The 25957-nt window shown below is 47.7% G+C and overlaps 1 protein-coding gene across 4 annotated transcripts in view; it reads left to right on the top strand.

The window, feature by feature from the left end:
• LOC126999223 (uncharacterized) overlaps positions 1–25957 on the top strand; it is a 133620-nt gene that overhangs the window by 60871 nt on the left and 46792 nt on the right. For all 4 annotated transcript variants that reach the window (XM_050861555.1, XM_050861554.1, XM_050861557.1 and 1 more), the window contains one exon: positions 21517–21720. In XM_050861555.1, the coding sequence (XP_050717512.1) occupies positions 21517–21720 (204 nt within the window). The remainder of the gene's footprint in view (positions 1–21516; positions 21721–25957) is intronic.

Here is a 25957-nt window from a genome sequence, read left to right as displayed (position 1 = left end):
AAGAAAAAGCCCAGGTGAAGTCAAAGCCGCCCCCCACAGGAACATGTCACAACTGCAGCAAGGCTCACGATAAAGGAAACTGCCCAGCTATCAACGCAACCTGTCGTAACTGTGGCAAGAAAGGGCATTGGCCCCGTACACCCCGATGCCCTGCAGCCGAGGCCAAATGTAACTCCTGTGCAAAAGTGGGCCATTACGACCGATGCTGCCTGGCAAAACAAGACAAACAGTACAACGGGACGTCTGCGAGGGGAGGTCACAAGCCCGGTGAAAAGGGAAAAACCACCTCTGGCAACGCGAGCAGCGCACGTCGCGTGCACTCGGGATCACGTGCACCCCTCGAGACCTCTCCCCCCGTCGTCGTCACCGTCTCCCACGGAAAAGGGTCAGGTGCTCTCAGCATGATACCTGACACGGGCGCTGACGCGACAATCATTGGCCCGAGTCACCTGCCTAGCATAGGAGTGACCATCGAAGACCTCAAGCCACCTCCTCAGGCGCCGAGGTACACTGCTGACGGCACAGAGATGAAGCAAGCACTCGGATCTGTCTATGTTCAGCTTACATTGAAGGATTTACAAACAGGAGAGTGGATCGACGTACACTCAGGTACTCCTGCTCCCCTTCTTTCATACAGGGCCTGCAAGGAACTCGCCATTATCCCAGAGCGCTTCCCACAACCCATACAAGAGGTAACACATGCTGCACGGGTGTGTACAAGCACTAGCGAGCAAGACAGCACAGCTGATACGGAGGGAGATGCGGCAGGAGGCGACCATGACGGTGCAGCGCGCACGGACCGCGGAGCAGCAGCGGACGACACAGCAGTCGATGACGTCACGGTTCCCAAGGCCACCGCGCCTCGCCCCACCTCCTCCCTCTCGCCTGCTTCACCCCTCACGCCTCCCCGCGTACCTCACCACCGCCGTTCACAGCAGCCACAACTCCTGCAGAAGCGAAGAGATACTTCCTCCAAGAGTTTGCTGACGTGCTTGTGAGAAAAGAGGATCTGATAACGTCCCCGCTTCGGCCGATGACTGGACCACCGATGCGGATTCACCTGCGCGAGGACGCTCAACCCTTCGCAGTACACACACCTCGGCAGATCCTCTGGCATACCAGGATGCGTACGGCAGGAGCTCGACAGCATGGAGGCACAGGGCATCATCGCACCTGTGGAGGACGACCGTCACCCTGGTGCCACCCACTAGTAGCAGTTCCGAAGCCTCAAGGCGGCGGCGGATCACAACTGACTTGTCTAAACTTAACAGTCAGGTCTCACGCCCGCCCACCCATCTCCTACACCCTTTGCCGCTATCAGGAGCGCCACACCAGAGGCGCAGATTCTTCACAGCCATCGACGCCCTGCACGGATACTGGCAACTGGAGTTAGCGGAGGAGGACCAACACCTAACAACGTTTATCACGCCTTACGGCCGCTACAAATACAGACGTGGTCCTATGGGCTTTGCAGCGACAGGAGACGCCTTCTGCCGCCGCGGTGACGCAGCACTACAGGGCATCACTAAATGTGTCAAAGTGGTGGATGACGTCCTTCTCACGACGCAGGAGCTTCTGCCACACTTACCGCGTCCACCAAGTACTGGCCAGGTGCCGCGCCAACGGTATTACCCTGAACGCGGACAAGTTTGCCCTGGCCACACCTGCCGTCAAGTTTTGTGGATTTGTGCTGTCGGCTACCGGCATTGCAGCAGACCCGGAGAAGGTGCGAGCCATCGCAGAATTCCCGACGCCGGCGAACATCACAGACCTTCGCTCATTCATGGGTCTGGTGAACCAACTGGCCGAATTTTCGCCTGACATCTCCGCTGCAGCCCAGCCACTACGCCCCTTACTGAGCCCACGGCGCACATTCACATGGACAGCCGACCACGACGCAGCCTTCCAGCGGCTCAAGACATCTCTGGCCGGCCCACCAGTACTGGCGATGTTCGACCCAAACTTGCCCACCATCCTCCAGACTGATGCCTCACGTCTCACGGCATTGGTTACGTCTTGCTACAGGAGCACGGGGAGGCAAACTCGCTTGTGCAATGTGGCTCCCGCTTCCTCACGGACGCAGAGACGCGGTACGCCACAATAGAGCTGGAGATGCTGGCCACGGTATGGGCAATGCACAAGTGTGGGTACTACTTGAAGGGACTACAAACATTCGAGCATGTCACGGACCATCGCCCCTTGATCCCTATACTCAACCACTACACACTTGACGCGGTGGAGAACCCCAGATTACAACGCCTCAAGGAGAAGCTGTCGCCGTTCGTCTTCACGGCCCGGTGGCGCGCAGGGAAGCAACTGTGCATACCTGATGCGCTGTCACGCCACCCAGTCAGCTGTCCCACGGATGACGACGACATGCTAGCTGATGTCTCGGTGCAGACTGCCGTCGCAGTACGAGCTGTACACTCTCTCGCCATGGCCGAAGAGCAGCCCACAGACATGCAGCTGGAGGACCTGCAGCAGGCAGCGCGTGCTGATGAAACATACGTGCGACTGCTGGAGTGTGTACGTCACGGCTTTCCGCGCCACAGATACGACCTCCACAATTCCCTGCTGGACTACTGGAAGCTTCGGGACGAGCTATACTGCGACGGCGACCTCGTCCTATACGGCCCACGTGTCGTAGTGCCTGCGGCGCTACGCAAGTCCGTCTTACAACGTCTGCATGACGGCCACCGTGGAGCCGAGGCCACTAAACGCCGAGCCCAGCAGACAGTGTTCTGGCCTGGAGTGTCTGCCGCCATCACCAACGTCGTGAGGGCATGTGCAGCCTGCCAGACACTGCTCCCGAGTCAGCAGAAAGAAGAATACAGGAACGACGACCACCCAACACGACCGTTCGAGTCGGTGTCAGCTGATCACTTCTCAGCCGCGGGAAGACGCTCGCCATAGTTGACAGACTGTCGGGATGGCCGGTCGTCTTCCAGTGTGGCAGCGACACGACCGCACACGCCACCATGCAGCGATTCAACGCCTACTTCGCCGACAAGGGCACCCCAGTCCGCCTCCGTACCGACGGCGGACCACCGTTCACCTCCAGGGAGTTCCAGAACTTCCTGCAACGCTGGAATGTGAGGCACGATGTAGCTTCACCTAATCACCCTCAGTCCAATGGTCATGCAGAGGCGTCAGTAAAGGCCATTAAACACCTCATCCTAAAGGTAGCTCCTGACGGCAACATCCAGAGCGAGCCGTTTATTCGAGGACTGTTGGAGGTGAGGAACACGCCTAACTACACGGGCCGCTCACCAGCGCAAGTGATCTACGGCCACCCCCTCCGCACGCGCGTACCTGCTCACCCGCTGCTTACCAGCCGGAATGGCAGCCCGACCGGAGGAGTGTGATCGCCGTGCCGCCCAGCGGGACCAGAAGGCTCAGTCCCGCTACAACAGCAGTGCTGGACAACTGCCTGTTCTGCCCATACACCAGCGTGTCCGCATCCAGGACCCAGTTACCAAGCGTTGGTATAGGACAGGCACCGTCGTGGCTCAACCAAGGCCACGTCAGTATGAAGTCCAGCTCCCTAACGGCCGCATCCTCAAGTGCAACAGGCTACACCTGCGTCCAGTGCCGGCCGCCGAAGGAGCAACCACCGAGGACCATCCAGCACCTCCTGACGGGGCGACCTCCCAGGACTCTCCGGCACCCCGCCGTTCTCAGCGCCTTCAACGACGCCAGCAGCACGCAGCAACTACGACATAGTTCGCTCAAGACGCTGCTATGAGCTCAGGGGGGGAGGGGAGGTGTGGGTTATTCAGAATAGGATACGCACTTAACGTAACGTGTTTGCTTCACACCTACACAGTACACCTGGGTTTACAGTCCGTCCTTCCCTACCTAAGCGGGAAGGACATAACGTTACATCCTGTATGGCAACACTTGTCAGCCATTACAGTTTCCCGTTTTCCTCAGTCTGAGAGCAGCCATCACGGAGTACACTACACGCTCCGTCTTCCGGACTTCCTGTACGCCTGCCTTTCAATACACAGTTCAAAGGACCTACGGGTTTCGTTCCACCCTCCCTTACGGTGAAGAGGACGAGGACATACACTTTGGAGGCGCCATAATAACAACAACAGCAACAACAATAGCCCACAGGCTAGCTTGCACACAGCACAGACACAGCTTGTGAGAGCAATGGCTGCTTTAGACGTACTGATGAAGAGAACACGTGGAGCCGTCTCACAGAGTAGAGTTGCCAGATTGCGCCATTGTTTATTTCCCTTCCTTCGGGAAGTGAGTAACAGCAAGTTCATTATTTGGTAGGAAATGGATGTTAGCGAAGTTGGTTACATGAAATGAATGAAAAAAAAACTTTTCTCTTACTACCGAGTCAAGTCACAGCTCCCACGTGCTCCACCCCCCAAGGGGGGGAGGGAGGGAGGAAGGAGGTCGCATATGAGGTGGTTCGCATATCCCAAGTTCGCATATCAGGCGACCCCCCTGTACTATACAAAAATTAAATCAGTGGAGGATCCCCCATGCCTTGTTGTTATCCCTTTTTTCCGTCGGGGCCCGGGCGCCGACATGACCCGGCAGCCATTTGCATTGTTTTGAATGACTAAGGAGCACTGTTGCCAATTCGAGCAGTACAAGCTACATAAAAAATCATATTGGAAAAAAAATATCCATGTGTTCATTATTAATTATTAATATTAGTGAGAATAATGGGGTAAATATATATGATATCAGAAACTGTACATCATGAGTCTTGTACAAGGAGTTATTTCACAGAACACCACCCTGGCCACCATTTGCATTGTTTGAAAACCACACAACCACACCCACACAACAAACAGCTGCATGCCGCGTGTCACCAGAACCGCGTGAATTGTGTCTTGTCTAGTTGTCTGTCATAACCTATGAGTGATGGTGAGAATAATATGCTAATTATGATCTCAGAAGCTGTGCATCATCAGTATGTACGGGGATGTATTTCTCACAACACCAGCCCGGCCACCATTTTCGTTGCTTTACTCAGAGACACTTGTCAATTCAAGCTGTACAGGTTACACCAAAAATATATAAAGTTTGGAAAACTGTACATCGTTAATGTTCTTTAACCCGTAGATATTTCTTATGCGTTCCGCGTCATCAAAGGGTAAAAGATCCTGGCGCACGATGATGCGAAACGCATCATAAAATTTTAAAAAATTGATTAAAAATTAAGTTTTCGGTGAAAGTGCGTCAAATTTGGGAGCGTCATTTGTTGGGATAAGGTTCTTAATGGTAACATATGGCAACCTTTCTAAGGAGCATAGATGAGGAGCTTTGAGCGATTTTTATTTGTTAGCCTACTCTGACGGGAGAGGAAAAAAATAGTTTTCTCGGTGTAACTCGGGAACTAAGAGGCATATGAGGATTTTGAGGATACCATTAGAATCCTCACTAAATTCTGCTTTGAAACATATATTCGGCTAAAAAAAGTTGGCCCACAAAATTTCGAGCTAGCGAGTGGGGAAGAGTTGGTACTTAGGATTTATTGTGTACAATATTCTATACGGAGACTTGAAACAAGTTTGTATTGTATATATATATATATATATATATATATATATATATATATATATATATATATATATATATATATATATATATATATATTTTTTTTCCTTTATTTTTATTTGCACCTGTTCTAGTACAAGTTTTTATGAAGCCATTGATACCAAATTTATTGTGGTACGATATATCTGTGAGGGTAAAATACGTCCGGGAATGTAGAGTATCGCCGGTCGGGCCTGCGAAATGTATGATGAGTGGAACAGAAACTTATTGGAAACTTACAGTGCGTGAGAGGGTTAAGAACTATTTTTTTCTTCCAAAATTGTTGTCTTAAAGTTTGGGGTGCGTGTTATAATAATAATAATAATAATAATATACGGTTTATTTAGGGAGAAGCAGCTCGAGAGCTGAAAATATACATATATAGGGAAATCATTAAAACTACAAACTTAAAAGTAACTTAGGAGTAAAGAGTCTATGTGTTCAGGAATTTCACTATTGTGGGTATTGCACTGTTCTTATACCTGTCAGTACACGCAGCTTGTCGTGGTGTTGAACATTGTGGCGGGGAGGGGGAGCTACCGGGGGGAGCAGGTTCCTATGTCATGGGTGGTGAAGGAGTTTGGTGGCGAACTGCTAGAGGAGGTGTTGGTGACGGGCCTGAAGGGTGGTGAGGTGCAGGGCGGAGAGGGCCTCCTATTAGGTGGTGTAGCCGGTCCCCAGGATCAGCCGCACCACCCTTTTCTGCACCCGCTCGAGTTGATGGCGTTGAGGGAAGATGACCAAGCAGGGGATGCGTACGTGAGCCGAGGGAGTATGAAGGTGGAGTACACACTCGCCAGCTCACGCGTGGGTGTCCCCATCTTCTTCAGTCTTCGGAGGAGGTATAGCTGGTATGTGGCTGACTTTATGAGGGAGCTGATGTGTTGCCCCCACGTCAGTTTGTCATCAATGGTGAGGCCGAGAAGCTTGGCAGAATGAACCATCTGGAGGGGACGCCCGTCGATGGAAACACAGGGAAGGGGGAGGGTGTCTGAGGAGGTGTGGATGTGCATTATTGTAGTCTTGTTGGTGTTGAGGGTGACTTTGTTGTCGGTGGTCCAAGTGTGGAGGCGGTCAAGGAGGAGCTGGAGGTGGCTGTAATCCGGGTTGTCGTTGTTGATGGTGGTGGCGAGGGTGGTGTCGTACACATATTTCCACTGAGCACTGGCGTCCATCATGGCGTCATTTACAAGCATCAGGAAGCATAATGGACACATCCTGGTACCCTGGGGGACCCCACAGGTGAGGTGCTGAGGGGGGGAGGTCGCTCCCTGATGCCTTACGACCTGACTCCTGTGGAAGAGGAAGTTAGAGAGCCAGGACACCAGGCTGGGGTGAAGCTAGAGGTTGATGGCCTTGGTGATGACGGTGGTGTGGTGAATGAGGTCGAAGGCTTTCCGGAAGTCTACGAAGGTGAGGGCTACTGATGTTTTGCGTTTTTCGAGGTTTCGGTAGATATAATCGAGAAGGTCAACGAGGCAGCGAGTGGTGGAGGAGGACTTGATGTTCCCGAATTGCTGTTGGTCTATGAGGGGGGCGAGGTGAGTATAGGCCCATCTGAAGATGAAGCCTTCACAGAGCAGGCTGGGGATCGGGGTGATGGCGATGGGCCTGTAGTCACTAAGGGACTGAAGTGTGCTTGTTTTCGGGACGGGGGTGACGTAGGCTTGCTTCCAGGCTGCGGGACACTGACTTTGATGGAGGGAGGCGTTGATGATGGAGCGCAGAGGGGTGGCTAATTCTGTGGAGAATTCTTGGTAAAGCTTGATAGGGAGGTCAGCTGGAGTAGTGGAGCGTCTCGATTTGAGCTTGAGTAGTGCGGTGGCAACCTCGTGCTCGAGAACTAAAGGGAGTGGTGCAGGTGTGGGTAGGTAGGTGGGGAGTGAGGTGAGGTCTAGGCTGGGCAGGGACTGGCAGATGTCGGCGAAGTGGGTGTTAATGACCTCAGCTGCTTCCGGGGCGGGCAGGTGAGTCACACCCAGGATGGGGGCAGTGGTCTTGTTTAATCCACACAGGTCTCGGATCTTGGAGTACCACCTGCTGATGTTTTCCTGCTTGAGCTTGTGTATCTTGTTAGGGTAGTATGTTAATTTTGCTGCCTTGATTTCCCGTATTACTTTGTTCCGGAGATGCTTGAAGAGGGAGGGGTTGGTGAAGAATGCCGAGTTGCGTTGCTGCATGAGTCGCTTAATCCAGGGTGTGATCCAAGGGGCATCTGATGGGTGGATTCGCAGAGATTTTTCTGGGAAGAAGTGATGGTGTGCTGTGGTGATGGTTTGCTGGTAGTTACTCCACTTGTCTTGAACATCCTCAACAGTAAGCACCTCAGTCCAGGGGTACTGTGTGATCCACTGACCAAACATTGCTGAGTCCGTCATGGGTCTGTAGGTCTTGGCAACAGTGCTTGTGGGGCGTGAGGTGGAAGGTGCTGGCGACCACAGAATGGAGGTGTGGTTGCTGCGTCCCATGGGAGGGAGTGGCTGGGGGGGGAGGTAGTGCTGGGTGAGGTCGAGTGTGTTTCTCCCGTGAGTGGGAAAATCCACTACCTGAGTGAGGTTCAGCTGCTCTTCTATTTCACAGGTGTTGAGTTGATTAAAATCACCACATATTACTACTTTTGCAGAGTGGAATCTTGAGCGGAGGTCATCCATGGTGTCAATGATGTGAGTGATGAGCTGGTTGGCTGTGGCGGCGCGAGTGGGGTGGTAGACCAGGCAGAGGATGATTGAGGCAGCGAGGCGGGGGTGGGAGGGGGGGGTGAGCCTCGCCCACAGGGCTTCCACACCCTCTGGGGGTTCCACAGGGTGGAGGGTGGGGTGAAGGTTAGAGCGGGAGTACAACACTAATCCTCCACCACGTTTACCTGTCCTGAGGCGGTGAAAGAGTTGATAACCCGTGATGTTGCAGGTTTCAGGGGTTATTTGCCAGGCTTCGGTTATGGCTGCTACATCAACACTGATAGTGTTGACGGTGCTGATGACTTCACCCAGTTTGTTATTGAGGGATGTCACATTGGATAGTAGTATTGAGGGCAAGTCATACCACAGTCGAGGCACTTCGAGATCTTTGTAAGGCTTGTCTCGTTTGTAGGGTGCTTTCTTCCTTGAGGTGGTGATCACTGGTATTTGTTTGTTGACTGACCTGCCTTGTCTTGTGCGTTATACGCCGCAAAATACGGTACTTCATAGCCATTATAATATGGTTTCATAAGGCTTTAGTGAGCGTTTGACTGTAATACAGTATTGATGAGGCACGCTGGCTGTCTGGCATCACCCGGCAATGTTTACATTTGAAGGTCGATGCCTCAGCTGAAGACCCAGGACTTATGCCTGCCTGGGACTAACTTTAGCTACTCACGCCGAGTCTCAGATTAACACCTAGGATATAGGACTCCACAGGGCTGGTTTGGGCTCTGAAGACGAGCCAGAGACGAAGTGCTAGCTTAATAAGTATGGGCCCTGAACCATGGAATGCCACTCCTTTTAATTCCCCTGAGACTTAAAGCCCTCCTAAGCCCTTCATTCCTTCCCGTCACATCTTACCCTCACCCCCTAATCCCTGTGTTCCCTTCAGCCACACTTTACCCTTGCCCTCTAATCCCTGTGTTCCCTTCAGCCACACTTTACCCTTGCCCTCTAATCCCTGTGTTCCCTTCAACCACACTTTACCCTTGCCCTCTGTAAAGGCTTAGAGATTGCGAGAACTACGTTCGCCTCCAATGCCGAAGGTTCAGGATAGAAAATGATAGGTATCTCAGGAAGTGGGAAGGCAAACACTCGCTATCTTAACCTTAGGTTTATTAAATAACAAGTTAATAACACTGATAACCCTAACCGTCTAGCATCCTCTCCACACAAATGATACTACCTAAATAGTAATCACATTACAGGCAGCTAAGAAAAGAGGACGAATAAACATGGGAGAGGAATGATAGAGAAGGTTAGACTTACCTGGTGCGGAGTCGTATACACGGAAGTCAATCAGGACAACCGAGGACACTGTGCACACAATCACCACAAAGGTGTAACAAAAATTAGAAAAGTACACGAGACTTACCTTAGGTCAGTTGAAGTGTACTTATAATTTTGCGAAGCAAATCGCCTCGGCTGGTTGGAAGCCTTCACATGAGAAAGCTTCACGCGCCGCCGCCAGATCAGACTTTGACATGTACGAACGCCCACATGAAATAAAGGGTATCTGGTCGTGTGATTAGTAGCGTAATTAGTAGTGTAATTAGTAGCGAAGGGTGGGAGAGGAGGGCATGTGAAGGCTTCCAACCAGCCGAGGCGATTTGCTTCGCAAAATTATAAGTACACTTCAACTGACCTAAGGTAAGTCTCGTGTACTTTTCTAATTTTACTTCATCAAATCGCCGTTCGGCTGGAGGAATCCTCCACATGAGGCTTTGAAGCCATGTGGGTGTCGTACCGTATGTGTATCGTGAATTTTGGGGAATAATAACCTTATTGGAAACAGATAACACCATATTGACCTTGCAAGTACATGTATGAGCATGTACATATAACAAAATGACAACTTGACCTGTTGAGGATTATGCAATTGGAACAATTTGTAGTAATCCATCATCCCCAAATAAAACCATAAAAATATTAATCCGCTGTCACTATGACTCCCAGTAGTCTCTGTAACCCGGGCTCACCAGTACCTTGTGTAAACATAACATATTTATTAATGTATGTACATAAAGATTTGCATGTAACATGTAAACATAATCTTAACCTAACTTTGAGGCCCACAAAAGCAGCTGCATTAGAGTCAAACATGGGCATCCAAGCTGCTGTCCGCTGATGTACTTATTCCAACACTGCCTCCTGAAATGCATCTGTCCCTGTGACAACGTGCTTGTCATAATAAGTTGCAAAGGTGGTTTCCCTTGACCATCCTGCTTTTGCCATTATGCATTCAAGTGGTACAGCCATAGCTTTGGCTTATGATGCCGCGGCTGGCCTCACACTACCTGCTGTGAAAGTGTTGGTGTTTACCCCAGACATATTAAGCATAGTTCTAAGCCAACGTGCAATAGTGTCTTTAGACACTGCTTTATGTGATTTGATGAAACTTATGAATAATTTAATGTCATTGAGTTGAGTGATTTGTCGGTGTTCTTGTGTGGCTTTAATGTAGCATTTCAAGGTTTCACACACGCATAAACTGGCGTCCTTTGGATAAGCCTGAAACTTAATGCTACGAATGTTGTAGCTAGGCCTACCCTGCTTAAGAATTCCCCCCAAAGGCACTGAAATGAAGTCATCTCCTATAGTAATGCCATTTAATACCAGCAAGTGTAACGTCTGTACTCTGGCAGCTTGTGTCAGTGCCATCAACATCACGAGTTTTAATGTGACTTCTTTAAGTGACAGGTTTTTTCAGTGGGTACATCGTTCTCAGTTTCTGCAAAACGGACTTAACATCCCAAGTGTCTGTGTACCTGGGTTTGGTTGGTCTCAAATTGAACACCCCTCTCATAAAGCGGATCACCAGAGGGTGGACCCCTGCCCTACAGCCATTGACTACAATTCCCAATGAAGATAGAGCACCTCTTGCTGTGTTGATACTGTCATAGCCCACGTTCCGGTGGAATGTTTCCGTTAAAAAGTTTATTATTTCTGGTGCAGTGGGATTAACGGGATCGATATCCCGTCTATGACAAAACTGGGCCCACCTTCTGATGTGTGGCCTGTACTGCTTCTCTGTGCCAGGTTTCCAGGATGCCATAACGATTTCTGCGCCCTCTGCAGATACGCCCTGTTCTCGTAGGGATTCCCTGATAGAAGGCACGCCATGAGTCTCGTGTGTTTCAATAGCGGGTGAGGTTCTGCCGTAGATGGGTGCGTCAGCACATCCTTCCCCATGATCAGACGAGAGTGATCGACCAGCAACTGGAGGAGAGTGCCCATCCAAGGCTGCGAAGTCCATAGTGGCACCACCATCCACCCTTTCGCTACCTCTGCTTTTAGCTTTTGCAGGCACCTAGTAATTAATGAAAACGGAGGAAAGATGTAACAAAGTTGAAACTGTGTCCATATAAATGAGAACGCATCAAAATATTTTGCCTCTGGGTCTGGTTTCCACGAACAGAACGTGCTTACTTGCTTATTAATTCTAGAGGCAAACAGATCAATGGAAGGAGTACCAAACACTTGAGATAACTCCCTGAAGATGTTTTCACCCAGTTTCCATTCGCGTCTGTCATTAATTTTACGAGAAGCTATGTCTGCAATAACGTTGTCTTTGCCTGGTATGTGCGAACATATGATCCACGAGTTGTTTCCCACACACCAGTCCCAACTTTCAATAGATATGTTGTTGCAAGTTTGCGATTTAGAACCCCCCATTTCGTTGACATACGATATGGCAGTGGTGTTGTCACAGAAAACCTTTATGTGCCTGTCTCTGAGTTCAAGTGTGAATGTTTGCAGTGTCAGGAGAATGGCTTTGAGCTCGAGAGCATTTATGTGTAAATGTTTTTCCTCCCTTGACCAATTACCACTCACTGTCTGTTGGTCTAGGTGACCACCCCAGCCTGAGCGAGATGCATCCGTGTACAATTCAATATCTGGTCCTGTTCTGAAAATTTGTCTGTCCTGAATTGAAACGTTATTTATCCACCAATTCAAATCTTCTCTCATGTCATTAGTGATAGTCATTTTCCTGTTAAAGTCACCTTTCTCTTCCTTTAAGGCAGCAATCTTTGCTGCTTCTAATTTCCTGTAATGAAGCTTACCGAGTTCCACTGCTGGGGTGGCAGCTACAAGCATGCCTATCACTCTAGCTACCCCTCTGATGGTGTGTCGTTCCTTGCTCAGAAGGGCCTTACAACCTTGTGTTACTTTATCCAGCCTGCGTTCAGGCAAGTAAATTTTCATACTCTCCGTGTCAATAACATTACCCAAGTACTCTATGCACTTCGTAGGAATCAGGACAGATTTCTCTTCATTAATGTAGAACCCCAAACTCCTCAACAAAGTGATTGTATCATTTATGCTTTCAAGACAACCTGACCTTGTACTGTGAATGATAAGCATGTCATCAATAAAACTGGTGATCCTGTAACCCTTCTTTCTTAAGGTAGCAAAGACAGGTTTCATTAATTTGGTGAACAGTCGTGGCCCCTCTGAAATTCCATTTGGCAAACATGTAAATTTGTAAACAGTACCGTGCCAGGTGAAACAAAGAAATTTTTGTTGTTCCTCTGCAACCTTCACTGAGTAATAAGCATGCCTAAGGTCCACTGAAGCCAAACAGTCACCCGCATGAATAAGTTTGATTGCCTGCTCAAAATTCTCCATTTCGAAATGTTTGTATGGGATGTGTAAGTTTAACTCTTTCAAATTAAGCACAAGTCTGTATTCACCATTTGGCTTCTTCCTTAAGAATATGGGGGAAATAATTTGATCGTCATTCCTTTGAGTAACCTGAATGACCTTGAGTTGCAAGAGCTTGCGAATTTCCTTAGAAATGCATTGTTGCTGTTCCTATTAAATGGGTATTCAACCTCTTTAAAGTAAAGATGTTCAATGTCCTCTACACTGATATTAAGGTGGCAATGCTGAACAATGTCCAAAACAAATGGGTCTTGTGTAAATTTCTGCCACTCAGAAACAAAATAGTGCAGTCTACCTGCTTCAAAGTCCTTACTTGCCTCAATTACTGACGAGCCTTGTGCCCCCGGCCTTTCGCGTTTTTTGGATCCGTATCCTGCCTCGCCTGTGCAGGTCGTTGATTGCCCCTGTAGCCTGTCCTCGGCAAACCATAAGGCTGGAACCTGGATGAGAAGCTCCTGTTTGGTGCTTTACTCCAAGAACTCCTCGTCCTCCCCCCAGGGAATCGCCAGGCCAAAGAAGACTTCTTGGTGGTAATCTTGTGCTTAAGCTTCTCCGCGTCTTCAATATTCTTGGCCGACTGTGACACGTCATCTCCAAAGAGGAAGCGGGTCATAGGCACCCTGTCTGAGCAAAGGCGCGAGTACTTACGGTTTATCTCCCGTTTCATGACCAGCCGCCTTGCTAGGTTGTTCCTGTGGTTTGCATGGCCCAACAAAGCCAGTGCGCCATTAATCATTCCGACCTCGCGAGCCACCTCAGCGTTCCCCTCATCAGAAGCTACCTTGTCAAGTACCAAGAGGGATTTTGTAATAATGGTCGCCGCTCTCAGGATGTCCTTGTTGACTTCTTTTAGGCGACTGTCTGCCGTCCTAGCATCTACTCTGAGGGCTTCAAACACCTGCGTGTTACATTCCACAGGTGCGAGTGCGTGACAGTTGGCCGGCCTCTTCACAATGTCGTCCTCACAGATGTCCTTGTAGTCCTCCTCCCTCATGCCGTTGTCGAACACGTAATTCACCATGTCCGCAACCTGTGTGTCAATATCCTCTGATACCAACTCCTGTGGACCAAAAGATTTGGCCCCCAGCATGAGAGCACTACTGCCTGGGGCAAACACACTAATCTCACCATCCTCACTGCCTGAATCCAAAACCCTGAGAAAGAGCCAGGAGGAGGAGACAGAGGACGGCACGCATCACGTGATGTACCCGCACCCTCGTTCACCACAGGAGCCACACGAGGGGCAGGCTGCCTGTCCTCCTTTAGCTTGTTCACCCCACCTCGTAGCTCCGAAATGGCCTCCAAAACCATGTTCCAGGGGGCAGGTGGGGACGGGGGCGCAGCTGGCCGAGCACGCCTGTGGGGCCGAAGTGGTTTATGGGCACCGATCAGCTGATACGAGCGCCCGCTACCACCATGACTGTTACCAGGAGCATGTGGCCTCATCTCGTCCTGCGACGATCCCGAGCCCCCTGAGGCAAGGTATGGTTCACCTCGCCTCGACTCCGAACGTGGCCGTGGGGACACCTGTTGAGGGCCCCCAGCTACCCGGGACTGATCAGACATGGCCGGCGGCCGGCGCAGCCTGCCGCGACAACACAACACAAATAAGTCGCCTTGCAGCCCACACAATATTGTAGAAACAGCCACTTGCAAGGCCCTGCCCGCTCCTAACATAGGATGACGGGCAGGAGGCTCTGTACCTGCGTAACAAGCACGTGGCCTATTGGTTGAGTTGAAAACCTGCTGACGTCCTTCCGGCGTGGCAACGGTGAAGCAACTGATCTGGCGGCGGCGCGTGAAGCTTTCTCATGTGGAGGATTCCTCCAGCCGAACGGCGATTTGATGAAGTAAAATCAACAATGAACTCCCCCAAACACGTAACAGTGATATAACCATCTATTAAACCTCACCATAGTATTTCAAGTATAACAACAACACAGCCTTTAGGCCAACACTGTGGGGAGGTTAAATTGAACAAGGTTAAAGATCACCTGGTGTGGGGTCGTGACAGTAGCACAGATGTAACGTAGCACAGCTCAAGACGAGACCAGAGGCGGCAGGATAAGAGTTCCGTCCCCTCTCCATACAGCGGCTTGAACAGGCGGAGAGAGAATCACTTCAGCCCACGAAAGTGATGTCTTCTAAATGAGGACCTCAGCAGAGTGGTGTAGATGTATGTTGCCGGCAGAAGGCTGGAGGTCACTGGCGATAATAACAAGACGGAGATCAATCAACACCACCAATTCTCCTCGCGGGTTCGAAGCGTGCATCGGCAACTCACGTGAAGCATCACGCGTGGATAAGTGGTAGCTACGGTGGCGTGATGTTCCTACGCACACAGAAACACACACACACACACACACACACACACACACACACAGTTATGTGAGGGTTGCCGGCGGCCCTTACACAGCCCCCCAAACAAGAATCTGCTGCAAGTAGATGAGAAAGACATTAAATAGGATTATGAGGGTGATCTACTAAGAAAATTAGCACCCACGTTGTCCTTACCAGCAATATGGACAACCCTGAATTTATAAGCTTGCCAGCTAAGTGACCATCTGAGAAGTCTATCATTCTTTCCCTTGAATGTGGCCAAGTACACCAAAGGTCTGTGATCTACCTCTAAAATAAATTCTTTCCCTCCAAGATAATAATCAAACTTTAACACGGCAAATGCAATGGCCAATCATTCCTTTCCCGATCCAGCAATTTCCTACTGGCATACGATACGGGATGGGGATGATCGTTGTAATACTGGAGCAACACTGCTCCCAGCCGGTGGTTGGAGGCATCTGTTCCGAGTACAAAGGTCCCTTGATGGTTTGGGAGCTGAAGAACTGGAGCAATGGAGAGGGCAGACTTGAGGTGGGCAAACCGGCTTAGCAGATCTTCGCTCCAATGAAGAGGTTCTTTTACACCCTTCTTCAACAAGTCTGACAAGGGGCCAGTATACTCAGATGCCTGTGGGATAAACATTTTGTAAAAAGATATTAACCCCAGGAAGCTGCGCAGGAGCTTCTTAGTGGAAGGTCAGACCCTCGACCTTGTCATGCAGGGCCCAGAGATGACTGCCATCCAGCCGAAAACCAAGATACTGGATGGATTCGACCCCAAAGCGGCACTTTGACGGCTTGACGGTGAGGTGATGGTCTCTCAGCTTGCTAAGGACCGAACGAAGAGCAGCTAGGTGTCCTTCCCAATCCTTAGAGTGTATAAAGATGTTATCAAAATAAAAGCTCACATCAGGTAAATCGGCCAGGACAATCCTCATCAGCCGAATATACGTGGTACAGGCAGTAACTAAACCAAATGGCATCCTTAGAAACTCCATCAAACCCAGGTGGGTAGGAAAAGATGTTAAGGGTTTGGCTCTGTCAGACAGCAGTACTTGGTAATATGCTTTACACAAGTCCAACTCTGAGAAATACTTAGAGCCTGAAAACCTATACAAGTCCTCTTCCATATTGCAAGTAGGCTCAGCATGAAATACAGTGACAGAGTTTAATTGGCGATAATCAACTGGCATTCTAAAGGAGCCATCTGGCTTTCTTACCATCACTACAGGTGAAGAGTGCTGGGATGCGGAGCGTTGAATGATGCCTTGCTGCAGGAGTGTTTCCACCTCTTTCTCAAAATAGGGTTCGAGGTGAACTGGGACCGGATAAACCTTAGCCCGAACTCTGTCTGTGGTTGTGAGCGAAATGTTATGCTCCAAGGTATTAGTGCAACCAGGAGTGTTAGAGAATACGTCGAGGAACTCATCTAGAAGGTCTCTTAATCCTTTTTGTTGTAAATCAGCCAGGTGAGAACCGATCTCGGGTTCGGTGTCCTGCTGGTCGTCGGTCACACCATAAGGGGTCAGAGGCAACTGGTTAGAATAATCTTGGCAGTCGTCGACTCTGATGACTGGAGTAGCCTTCTGCCCGTCTGCTTCTGGACTCGAATCCTCGAGTGTAGAGATCTCATCCAGAACAGATGCTTGCATGGATTGTACTCTACGAAAATACTTCTTTAACAAGTTCACATGATAAAGTTTAGGACCTCTAGGAGTGTCAATCAAATAATCAACTTTACCACGTCTCTCTAATACCTCGTATGGGCCTTTCCATGCGATAAGTAACTTGCTTGTTTTGCTCGGCAGCAATATGAGCACTTCATCTCCGGGCCGGAACTGACGGTCTTGTGATCTCACGTCAAAGTACGCTTTATATCGGCGGGCACTTATATTGGCATTTTGTGCCGCTATCTTGGCACACTCTGACAGCTTATCCTGGAGCTCAATCACATTCTGGAAACAGCTTCTCTCCTGCCCTTGGATGTTACGATCCTCCCACAAATCTCGCAGAGCAGTTAAAGGTCCTCTCACGGAACGGCCGTATAATAAATCAAATGCAGAGAAGCCAGTTCTGTCTTGGGGAATTTCTTTGAGGGCAAACAAAGTTGGTATTAAATACCTATGCCATTCCTTAGGTTTGTCTTCACAGAGCTTCCTCAGCGAGGCCTTCAAAGGTCCATGAAGTCGTTCAATGTGACCGTTGCTGCTGGGGTGGAAGGGTGTAGTAAAGATAGGCTTTACACCAAGTAGCTTATGTAGTTCTGCCATCAAGTTAGAGGTGAACTGAGTACCTCGGTCGGATAACACTTCCCGAGGAATACCAACTCGGGAAAAGATGGAAAGAAGGGCTTCAGCCACATATATAGAATCAATATCCTTTAGGGGTACTGATTCCGGGAAACCCGTAGCAAAATCAATCAGAGTTAGGGTATACCTCTGACCATCTGAAGACGGAGGTGACAAGGGACCCACCAGATCAATGGCAACCCTGTAAAATGGTTCCGTAATTACACCCACCCACGCACCCACTCCATCAGGTCCATAAGCCTTCTGAGAGTTGAGGCCGGAGAGGGCATAGAAAACATCCTTCTTAAGAATCTTAATAACAGGCATGAAAGAGTCAAAGGGGGGATGAGTAGGAGGAATATGCCCAAAATCGTCCAGAGTGGAGTTGTTACAGAAAGTTTGAGAGACGAGGTCAGCCTTAGAGATAGCTGAGACAGCAGTGCTGCCGCCAGGGTTAAGGAGAGGAGGGAAAGAGGAAGAAGTGAAATTGGAGGAGATATTTTTGGCTAGATGCCAGAAGTCTCTGGAAGAATTAGAGAAAGCAAGGTGTTGACATTTTCTATGGATGAAGGAGTTTTTGGTAAGTCGGTGAATAGGTTTGGCACGATTCTGGGCGGAAATGTACAGATCATGGTTAGTGGAAGTTCAAAGGTTCTGGTACCTTTAGTGAGCTGTCTCTCTATCTTTGATAGCATGAGAACAAGCGTGATTAAACCAAGGCTTTTTAGCATGGGGAGTAGAGAAAGTACGTGAAATGTATGCCTCCATTCCATAGACAATCACCTCTGTGATGCGCTGGGCACACATACAGAGGGGTCTCTCTCCTGGAAGCAGTAATCATTCCACGGGAAATCGGAAAAGTACATCCTCAGGTCGTCCCACCAAGCTGAAGCAAAATGCCAGAAGCATCGCCACTTCGGTGGGTCCAGAGGATGTACAGGAACTATAGGACAGGATACAGAAATAAGGTTGTGATCAGAGGAGCCCAATGGAGAGAACAGTTTGACAGTAAGTAAAAGGGTTATAGGTAAGGAAGAGGTCTAGTATGTTGGGTCTGTCTCCAAGACGGTCAGGGATACGTGTGGGGTGCTGAACCAACTGCACTAGGTCATTGAGGAGAGCAAAGTTGTAGGCTTGTTCACCAGGCTGGTCAGTGAAAGAGGATGAAAGCCAAAGCTGGTGGTGAACATTGAAATCTCCCAAGATGGAGATTTCAGCAAGGGGAGAGTGAATCAAGATGTGCTCCACTTTAACCCTTAGATTACGGCGATCATATATATAAGTACGCTACCACACGCCCCACCCATATGGCGATCATATATATAATCATCACACTCTACGCTCCCTACGTTTCAAATATACTGCCAGTTCTTGACTCAGAAGAATGGTGGAGGCATCTGGCAACTGTACACACTCTCATTCATCTCAGCGCGTGCCCTACCGAAGGCCACAGGTCATTTTCCACTTTTGTTTGGAATACATTTGTCATGTCTCGTGATGCGTCGAGCAGTTCCTCTGCTCCGGGCGAAAGTAGAGCGCAGGCGAATCAAGGTGACAGTGACTCTGATGACTGATATGGTACTGACATTGAGAGAGAGAGAGAGAGAGAGAGAGAGAGAGAGAGAGAGTGAGATGCTTCCATGTGACGCATCACAGCAACGAGAAAATGCGCAATATTTTTGGTTGTCATACATTTTTTTTTATTATTAAGAGAGAAGTTTTATTACACCACCATATTTATACTAGATGAATATACAATTATTACAAAGACACCATTTCCACCTCTTTTAAATGTCTAAATTTTCCCCGTGCACACCATGCAGAGAAATATACTCTAACCGTACTCTAAGGGTTAAAGTTCAAATAGTCAAAGAATTTTACATAGTTAGTAGAGTTAGGTGAGAGATAAACAGCACAGATGTATTTAGTAAAAGAATGACAATGAAGTCTTAGCCAGATGGTGGAAAATTCAGAAGAGTCAAGGTCGGGGGCACGAGAGCAAGTGATGTCGTTGCGCACGTAGGCGCAACGCACGTAGGCGCAACATCCAGCTTTGGATTGAAATTTAGGATAGAGATAGTAGGAGGGAACAGAGTAGAGATTGCTGTCAGTAGCCTCAGAAACCTGTGTTTCGGTGAGGAAAAGAAGGTGAGGTTTAGAGGAAAAGAGATGGTGTTCCACAGAATGAAAATTAGAACGAAGACCGCGAATGTTGCTGAAATTGAGAAGAAAAAGGTTCGAGGAGTTATCAAAAGACCTTTCAGGTCGGCAGCCAGAAGGGAGTCGTCCCTGGGGGAATTTGTGGCCACCCCCCCCCCCAGGTGGGGACTCCGAGGCTTGGTTGTTGAACGCCATTTTGAACTTTAAATTTTGTGAAAAGGTGTGTGTGTTGTGTGAATGTAGTGCGGTGTTGATAGAAGAGGATCTGTCTTTAGAAAGCATGCTGAACTACTCTCTGGTGTAGATGAGACAAGACAATAGGGAAACGGTTTGTGAGATAATGGGAAGGGTCTTTGGAGGGCTGGAGCACCCTCCTCACTTCCCATATATACCTCACCGGGAGTGGCTTGCGCCCGTTCGGTAGGTGTCTTCCTACCTACTCCAATGGTTGAGGTGAGGCAGCAAGGTAGATGATGATTGTAAACAAAGATATGTATGAGGTGCCCCATGTGCCTTCCACAGTGCCCTTCCAAATGTTATTGATTATTCTACATTTTCAGCACTTGTTTCTGTTTTTAGTTTTGTTTTGTTTGACTGACTGGAGCGTCAACTTGGGTGCGGAATTATATAGTTTGATGCACCGCTTTCATCTATTTTTAAGTATTTCCAATTCTTTCCACCAGTTTACCTTAATTCTACAACTGATTGAAGCTAAAAATGACCCTTGGCTAAAAATTACGGACCATCAGCATCTCCGAACTATTGGATTCCAGATTATTGGATTTTTACGGTATTACTTGATTAGTATAGAATGAAGCATTCATTAGTAAATAATTTGCATGGTATTAAATGTTTAAGTATCAGAAGTTGGAAATAAAATGTCAAAAATTTTGTGGGGAGTACCCAAGAGTAAATTGGGATTTTAATGACTACTTAGGCTACTTGTAAGAAGTTCTCATTAATTGCAGTACAGGTTATAGTATGGATAGCTGATAAATTATGGCATTTATGATAGTTTGTGTTGCTTTCAGTGAACAGAAATATTAATAGTACATGTGTAAAATTTCTCAGTGTTCTTTTGCAGGCCTAGAAGCAAAAATTTTGGGGGAACAATCCAAACATTCATGGAAATTCACTGTTCGCTGGAGTCCATGCCCCTAACCTTCATGAATAACAAGGGACATGTTTAGTATTTCATAAAACTGAATCAAGTCCTGTTATTAACTTAGCCTCTGAATGCCACCTCTGGCTATATGGGCATGCGGCATGACTCCTGGAGGTCAATCCTGCCTGTAGAGTTGTTTCTGTACAAGACAGCCGTGAATGGAGGAGGCCAAGGGGATGCCCGTGTTACTCATGGCTCGGGCAAGTTGAGCAATCCTAAGAGGGGCTTGGAACTGGAAGCATAGCTGCATTGAAGTTTGCTCAGGGGAACTTTCAGGGGTGGAGGTGGCGAGTGATTCAAGCGATGCACTCCCTGTCATGTGTTCCCTATTACGTAGTTAGTTACACATAAGAGTTTACCCTGATACAAGCCTAGGCCATAGTTTTCTGTGAAAGACACATACATATTTAGAAAATGCATTTTGTGGGGTTATAGCCTACTCAGTGAATGATACCTTTAAAGTCTACCAAGCTGTTGATCTTCACTCATTTATATTTTCATTAATATGTATGTGAAGAAATTTGTAAAAGCTATCGTGACTTGGATTTTAAAGATTACATAAACAATGTTGTTTTACTCACAGGTTCAAAATAACAATATGAATCTTGTGGAAAACACAGCTTAACTTTACAAGAATGTCTTATTCTTGACAGGGGCCTGAGAGTTGGCAGCTGTCTCTCCCCAACCTGGAGGTTTTGCGGAACAATGTCTTTGGTGACCACCACACAAACTCTATGCGAGTATCTCTTGGGGCAGCAGCACTCCTCATACAGCCCAAGATGGAGACAGTGAAGACACTCACCTGGGACACCAACCGAGCCATCATGCACTTATTGGACACAGAAGCAAAGTTGAAGGTATTGACAATAAAGCTGTAGAACTCGTACCCAAATAGCTCATGATATTTGATTACCATACATTATTTTGTTTCATGTATTATTCCATAAAACAGAAGAAGTATAGTCCGGCAAATCTTAAGTGGCGGCTCTGACGTAGACAGCCCGCTTGACCCTGTTGCCACATTTCCAACTGACCTCGCACACCATACCTCTCTCTCTCTCTCTCTCTCTCTCTCTCTCTCTCTCTCTCTCTCTCTCTCTCTCTCTCTCTCTCTCTCTCTCTCTCTCTCTCTCTCTCTCTCTGTGTGTGTGTGTGTGTGTGTGTGTGTGTGTGTGTGTGTGTGCGAGAAAAGTGGGGGTGTACTCTCATTCGGGGAGTATGGTGCACGACAATGCATAATACTAATAATATTAATAATAAACCTCTTTAAAAAATGCATCAAGACTCTTTACCCCTTGGGTGGTGTGGAAATAAGGTCAAAGTGTAATATTTTAATGTTCTTAGCGACCACTCCTTCCCCACTCCCTAGCCATCCCCAGCGGAACCTCACCATTCACCTGGATGATTCACATCAAAATTTGCTTGACGGTCCTGGCATTACATATACAGGTACAGTCTCCATATTTTGTCATAATTATGCCATATGGCTGATATTGTATGGCAGATGGCAGACACACACCAAAAAATGGCAGAAATGCGATAATTAAAGCAGGCAGAGCAACTGGCAACTGCGGTGTGTTGGGTTGACTTGAGCTGACACCGTCGCGGTGGCAACGCTGCCAAGTGTTGTACAAATTTCTTTGTATTCACTCACAGATAGAGAATCAATCATAAAAAACATATTTGTTTTTATTCTAGAGTGAGAGAGAAAGAGAGAGACACGAGGAGAGAGAGAGAGAGAAGGGTGTGTAAGGCACGGTGCGCGAGGTCAGTTGGAGACATAGCACCAGTGTCTAGCGGGCTGTCTACGTCAGAGCCGCCACTTAAGATTTGCCGGACTATACCTGTTTTCTTTTAAATGTGATGTGTATGTTTAATTTATTTCAAAGTAAAAAATGCTCAGATAAACATTCCCAAAGTAGCCATGTTTCTTTGTAATTCACTTTATACAGTAGGCACTTTTTTTTTTTTTTTTTTTTTTTTACATCTCCGCCTATTGTGCCGGTAGGCTTGCTTGAGGGGCCCAGATGGTATTCGGCCCCAGCCCATCATGGCGCAGGCAAGTGTTTATAGTGGCGCCATCTTGATATATGCGTGGTAAAGTTTTTACCTGCCTTGAACTAAACTTGGTACAATAGAAGGCTGAAGGAACAATGAAAACATTTTTTTTATACTTTGTAGTACTTTATTGGATATCCTTTGGCATTTCTAACAAGCTTCAGATGCTTTGGAAGAGAGTCTGCTAGAGTCTGGGGGTAAGTTTGAGGCATGGAGTCCCACAGTTGCTGGATGGCGTCCTAGAGCTTTGGTACCGAGGAGACATCGTAGTTCTGCAACCTGGACTTGATCTTTCCCCAGAGGTTTTCTATAGGGTTTTTATCAGGGGAGTTGCCAGGCCAGGGGTTGAAGTAACGAATGCTCCCAAAATCAAAAGCATCAGTCACTAGTTTGGCTCCGTGACAAGGTGCCCCATCCTGCATAAAAAAATCTGCCTGGCAAGCCTCCAACAACAGGTCAAGGTGGTCTATCAGCAGGCCCAGGTAGTTGTGCTGATTCATTCTCAGGTTCTTTGAAAGGAAAACTAAGTGCCCCAGGCCATGGTAGGAGAAGCCACCCCAAACCATAACTGAATCAGGGTGCTTAATGGTGTGGTGTGTGTACCATAGCTTAAGAGGGTCGCTACCATGTTTACGGTACACATAATTCCTGGCACCATCACTCACAGTAAAAGTACTCTCGTCACTCCAAAGTACTTTCCTCCACTGCTCCAAAGTCCAATGTTGGTATTGACGAGCGAAATTGATCCTCATTTGCCTATGGCGCTTTGTTACCCAGGGTTTGGGAACAGCACGACATCTGCGGTACTTGAGCACTTTGTGCAAGTAACCTTGAAGTGTATGTATTGCCACATCACCGAGTATCTTGTTTTTTTTCTGCTTTAATTCTTTTGCTGTAAGGGTCGGGCTGCACTCCACCTGCCTCTTGATGGCATTCAGGGTCCTCTTGGAAAGCAGCTTTTTCTTCCCCGGCCTTTTCTAATGGGTCGGGAGGGGACCGGGTCCTGCGTCACGTATTTTCTTAGTCCATAGCTGTGCTCTACGGACTGAAATTCCTGTGTTCTTGGGAGTACACCAATTAGACTTTCCCTCCTTGTAGAGAGCATGTATGACCTCTATCTGAGCCTTTGAGAGTTGTATTTTCTTCGGCATGGTCAGCAGTAGAGGAGTTGAATGTATAGTGTGCCTCGCAAAAAATTTGTCAGAAGAAATTACCACAGAACGACAAACACGCTCTCCTTGCCAAGGAATGAGGCACACTGAACCCTCTACGGGAATGGAGACGAAAGGCAAGTCGTCACTCAATTGCTAAGTAAGAGCGTTGCCAGATCTATCTAGAATTAACGAGATGGCAGGGGCATTTTATAAAGTGTGGTTTTCATATACGTTCCACCTGCCGCACATATATCAACCGCGCCTACTGTATATATATATATATATATATATATATATATATATATATATATATATATATATATATATATATATATATACATTATATATACAGGTAACTCGATTTACGCGAGTATTGCGTCCTTGAAGAGGTCGCGTAAATCAAAAACGATGTAAATTAAACAAGAGGTAGGTTTCTGTCGAAAAATAAATATTCACTTCATTTAGTGGAGAGAGAGAGAGAGAGAGAGAGAGAGAGAGAGAGAGAGAGAGAGAGAGAATATGCATATCACCAAGATATCCACTCAGGTACTCAGTCTCAGCCTCACTTGTGTGAGGAAGAAATGAGGGACACCATGAGCGACTGGCTAGTATTGGTACCGGTACTGAGCAGTCTGGTACCGGTACCATACCGTATAGCTGGTACCGTTAGTATCGGTACTGGTACCGGTACATGCCCACCCCTATTGTTGAGTAGCGTGGCATCGTGGGCACTGTATTGTTGTTCAAGTGGCGCGCGGGGAGAACTGAGCTCAGCTGTGTGGCCGCAGTGCCGTGTGAGTCCAGCTGCGTGAGACATCTGGTGGCCACTCCATAAAATATCGCGTATAAGTGGAAAAAAACGTGTAAATTAAACATTTATTTGTATTTTGGACCCCGCGTTATTTCAAAACAGCAAACTAAACGCTATATATATATATATATATATATATATATATATATATATATATATATATATATATATATATATATATATATATATATATATATATATATATATATATATATACAGTCACCTCTCGATTAACGCAAGGGTTACATTCTTGGAGATGTCGTGTTATTTTAAATCGCGTTATTTAAACTTCCCCATAGGAAACAATGGTAATAGGGGGGGGTTACGTTCCTGTACACTGGGAAAGTCTTCCTATTTTGGGGATTTTGTTACTCTAACCTTAAAAAAACCCATTATTAATACATTAGTAGGTCACAGAAACAACAAAAACACACATTCTCAATTTATTTAAATTTGTTCTTCAACTGCCTCGGCCACCATCCCTCCTCGATCTTGATCTTGATCTTGATGTCACAGGTGGCTTGGGATTTATCCCCAGCCAGGCCTTTGTATCGGCAGCTCCTGTGAAAGAAAACAAAAACATGCGGAAAGTCTATGTTCTACTCGGGGCAAGGTATCATTCCCTACATCTTGCACGCCATATGCTCTCCAGGAACTCTTTCACTGCCTCAATCACACGTCCATTCGTCTCTCCACTCATCCCCAGCAGCAGCACCATCCACTCCCTTCCAGTCCTCCCATTCACCTCACGTCCCATCTCATTCAGAAACACCTGCATCATCTTCGTTCTCTCTCTTTCATACTTCTTACATTTACCCCGCGCTCCCATCACCAACCACTCCCTTCACCTCCGCCACTCCACCTCACTTGCCTCCTTCCTCTTCCTTTGACTACCCATGCTATTGGTGACAATGATAACTCCTTTAAGTTAAAGTTTTCTAAAGAAAGAATTGCTACATTACATTTGTAAGTCACTGACACAACAAAAACACGTCCACACACTCACCATCACTTTGTTGATGCGTCACTGGTCGTCATCGTCGTCTGCCGAATCCTCACCCCGCTCTCCTC

The sequence above is a fragment of the Eriocheir sinensis genome, chromosome 16, assembly GCF_024679095.1.
Source record: "Eriocheir sinensis breed Jianghai 21 chromosome 16, ASM2467909v1, whole genome shotgun sequence".
Taxonomy (NCBI): domain Eukaryota; kingdom Metazoa; phylum Arthropoda; class Malacostraca; order Decapoda; family Varunidae; genus Eriocheir; species Eriocheir sinensis.
This window is presented reverse-complemented; position numbering and strand designations above follow the sequence as displayed.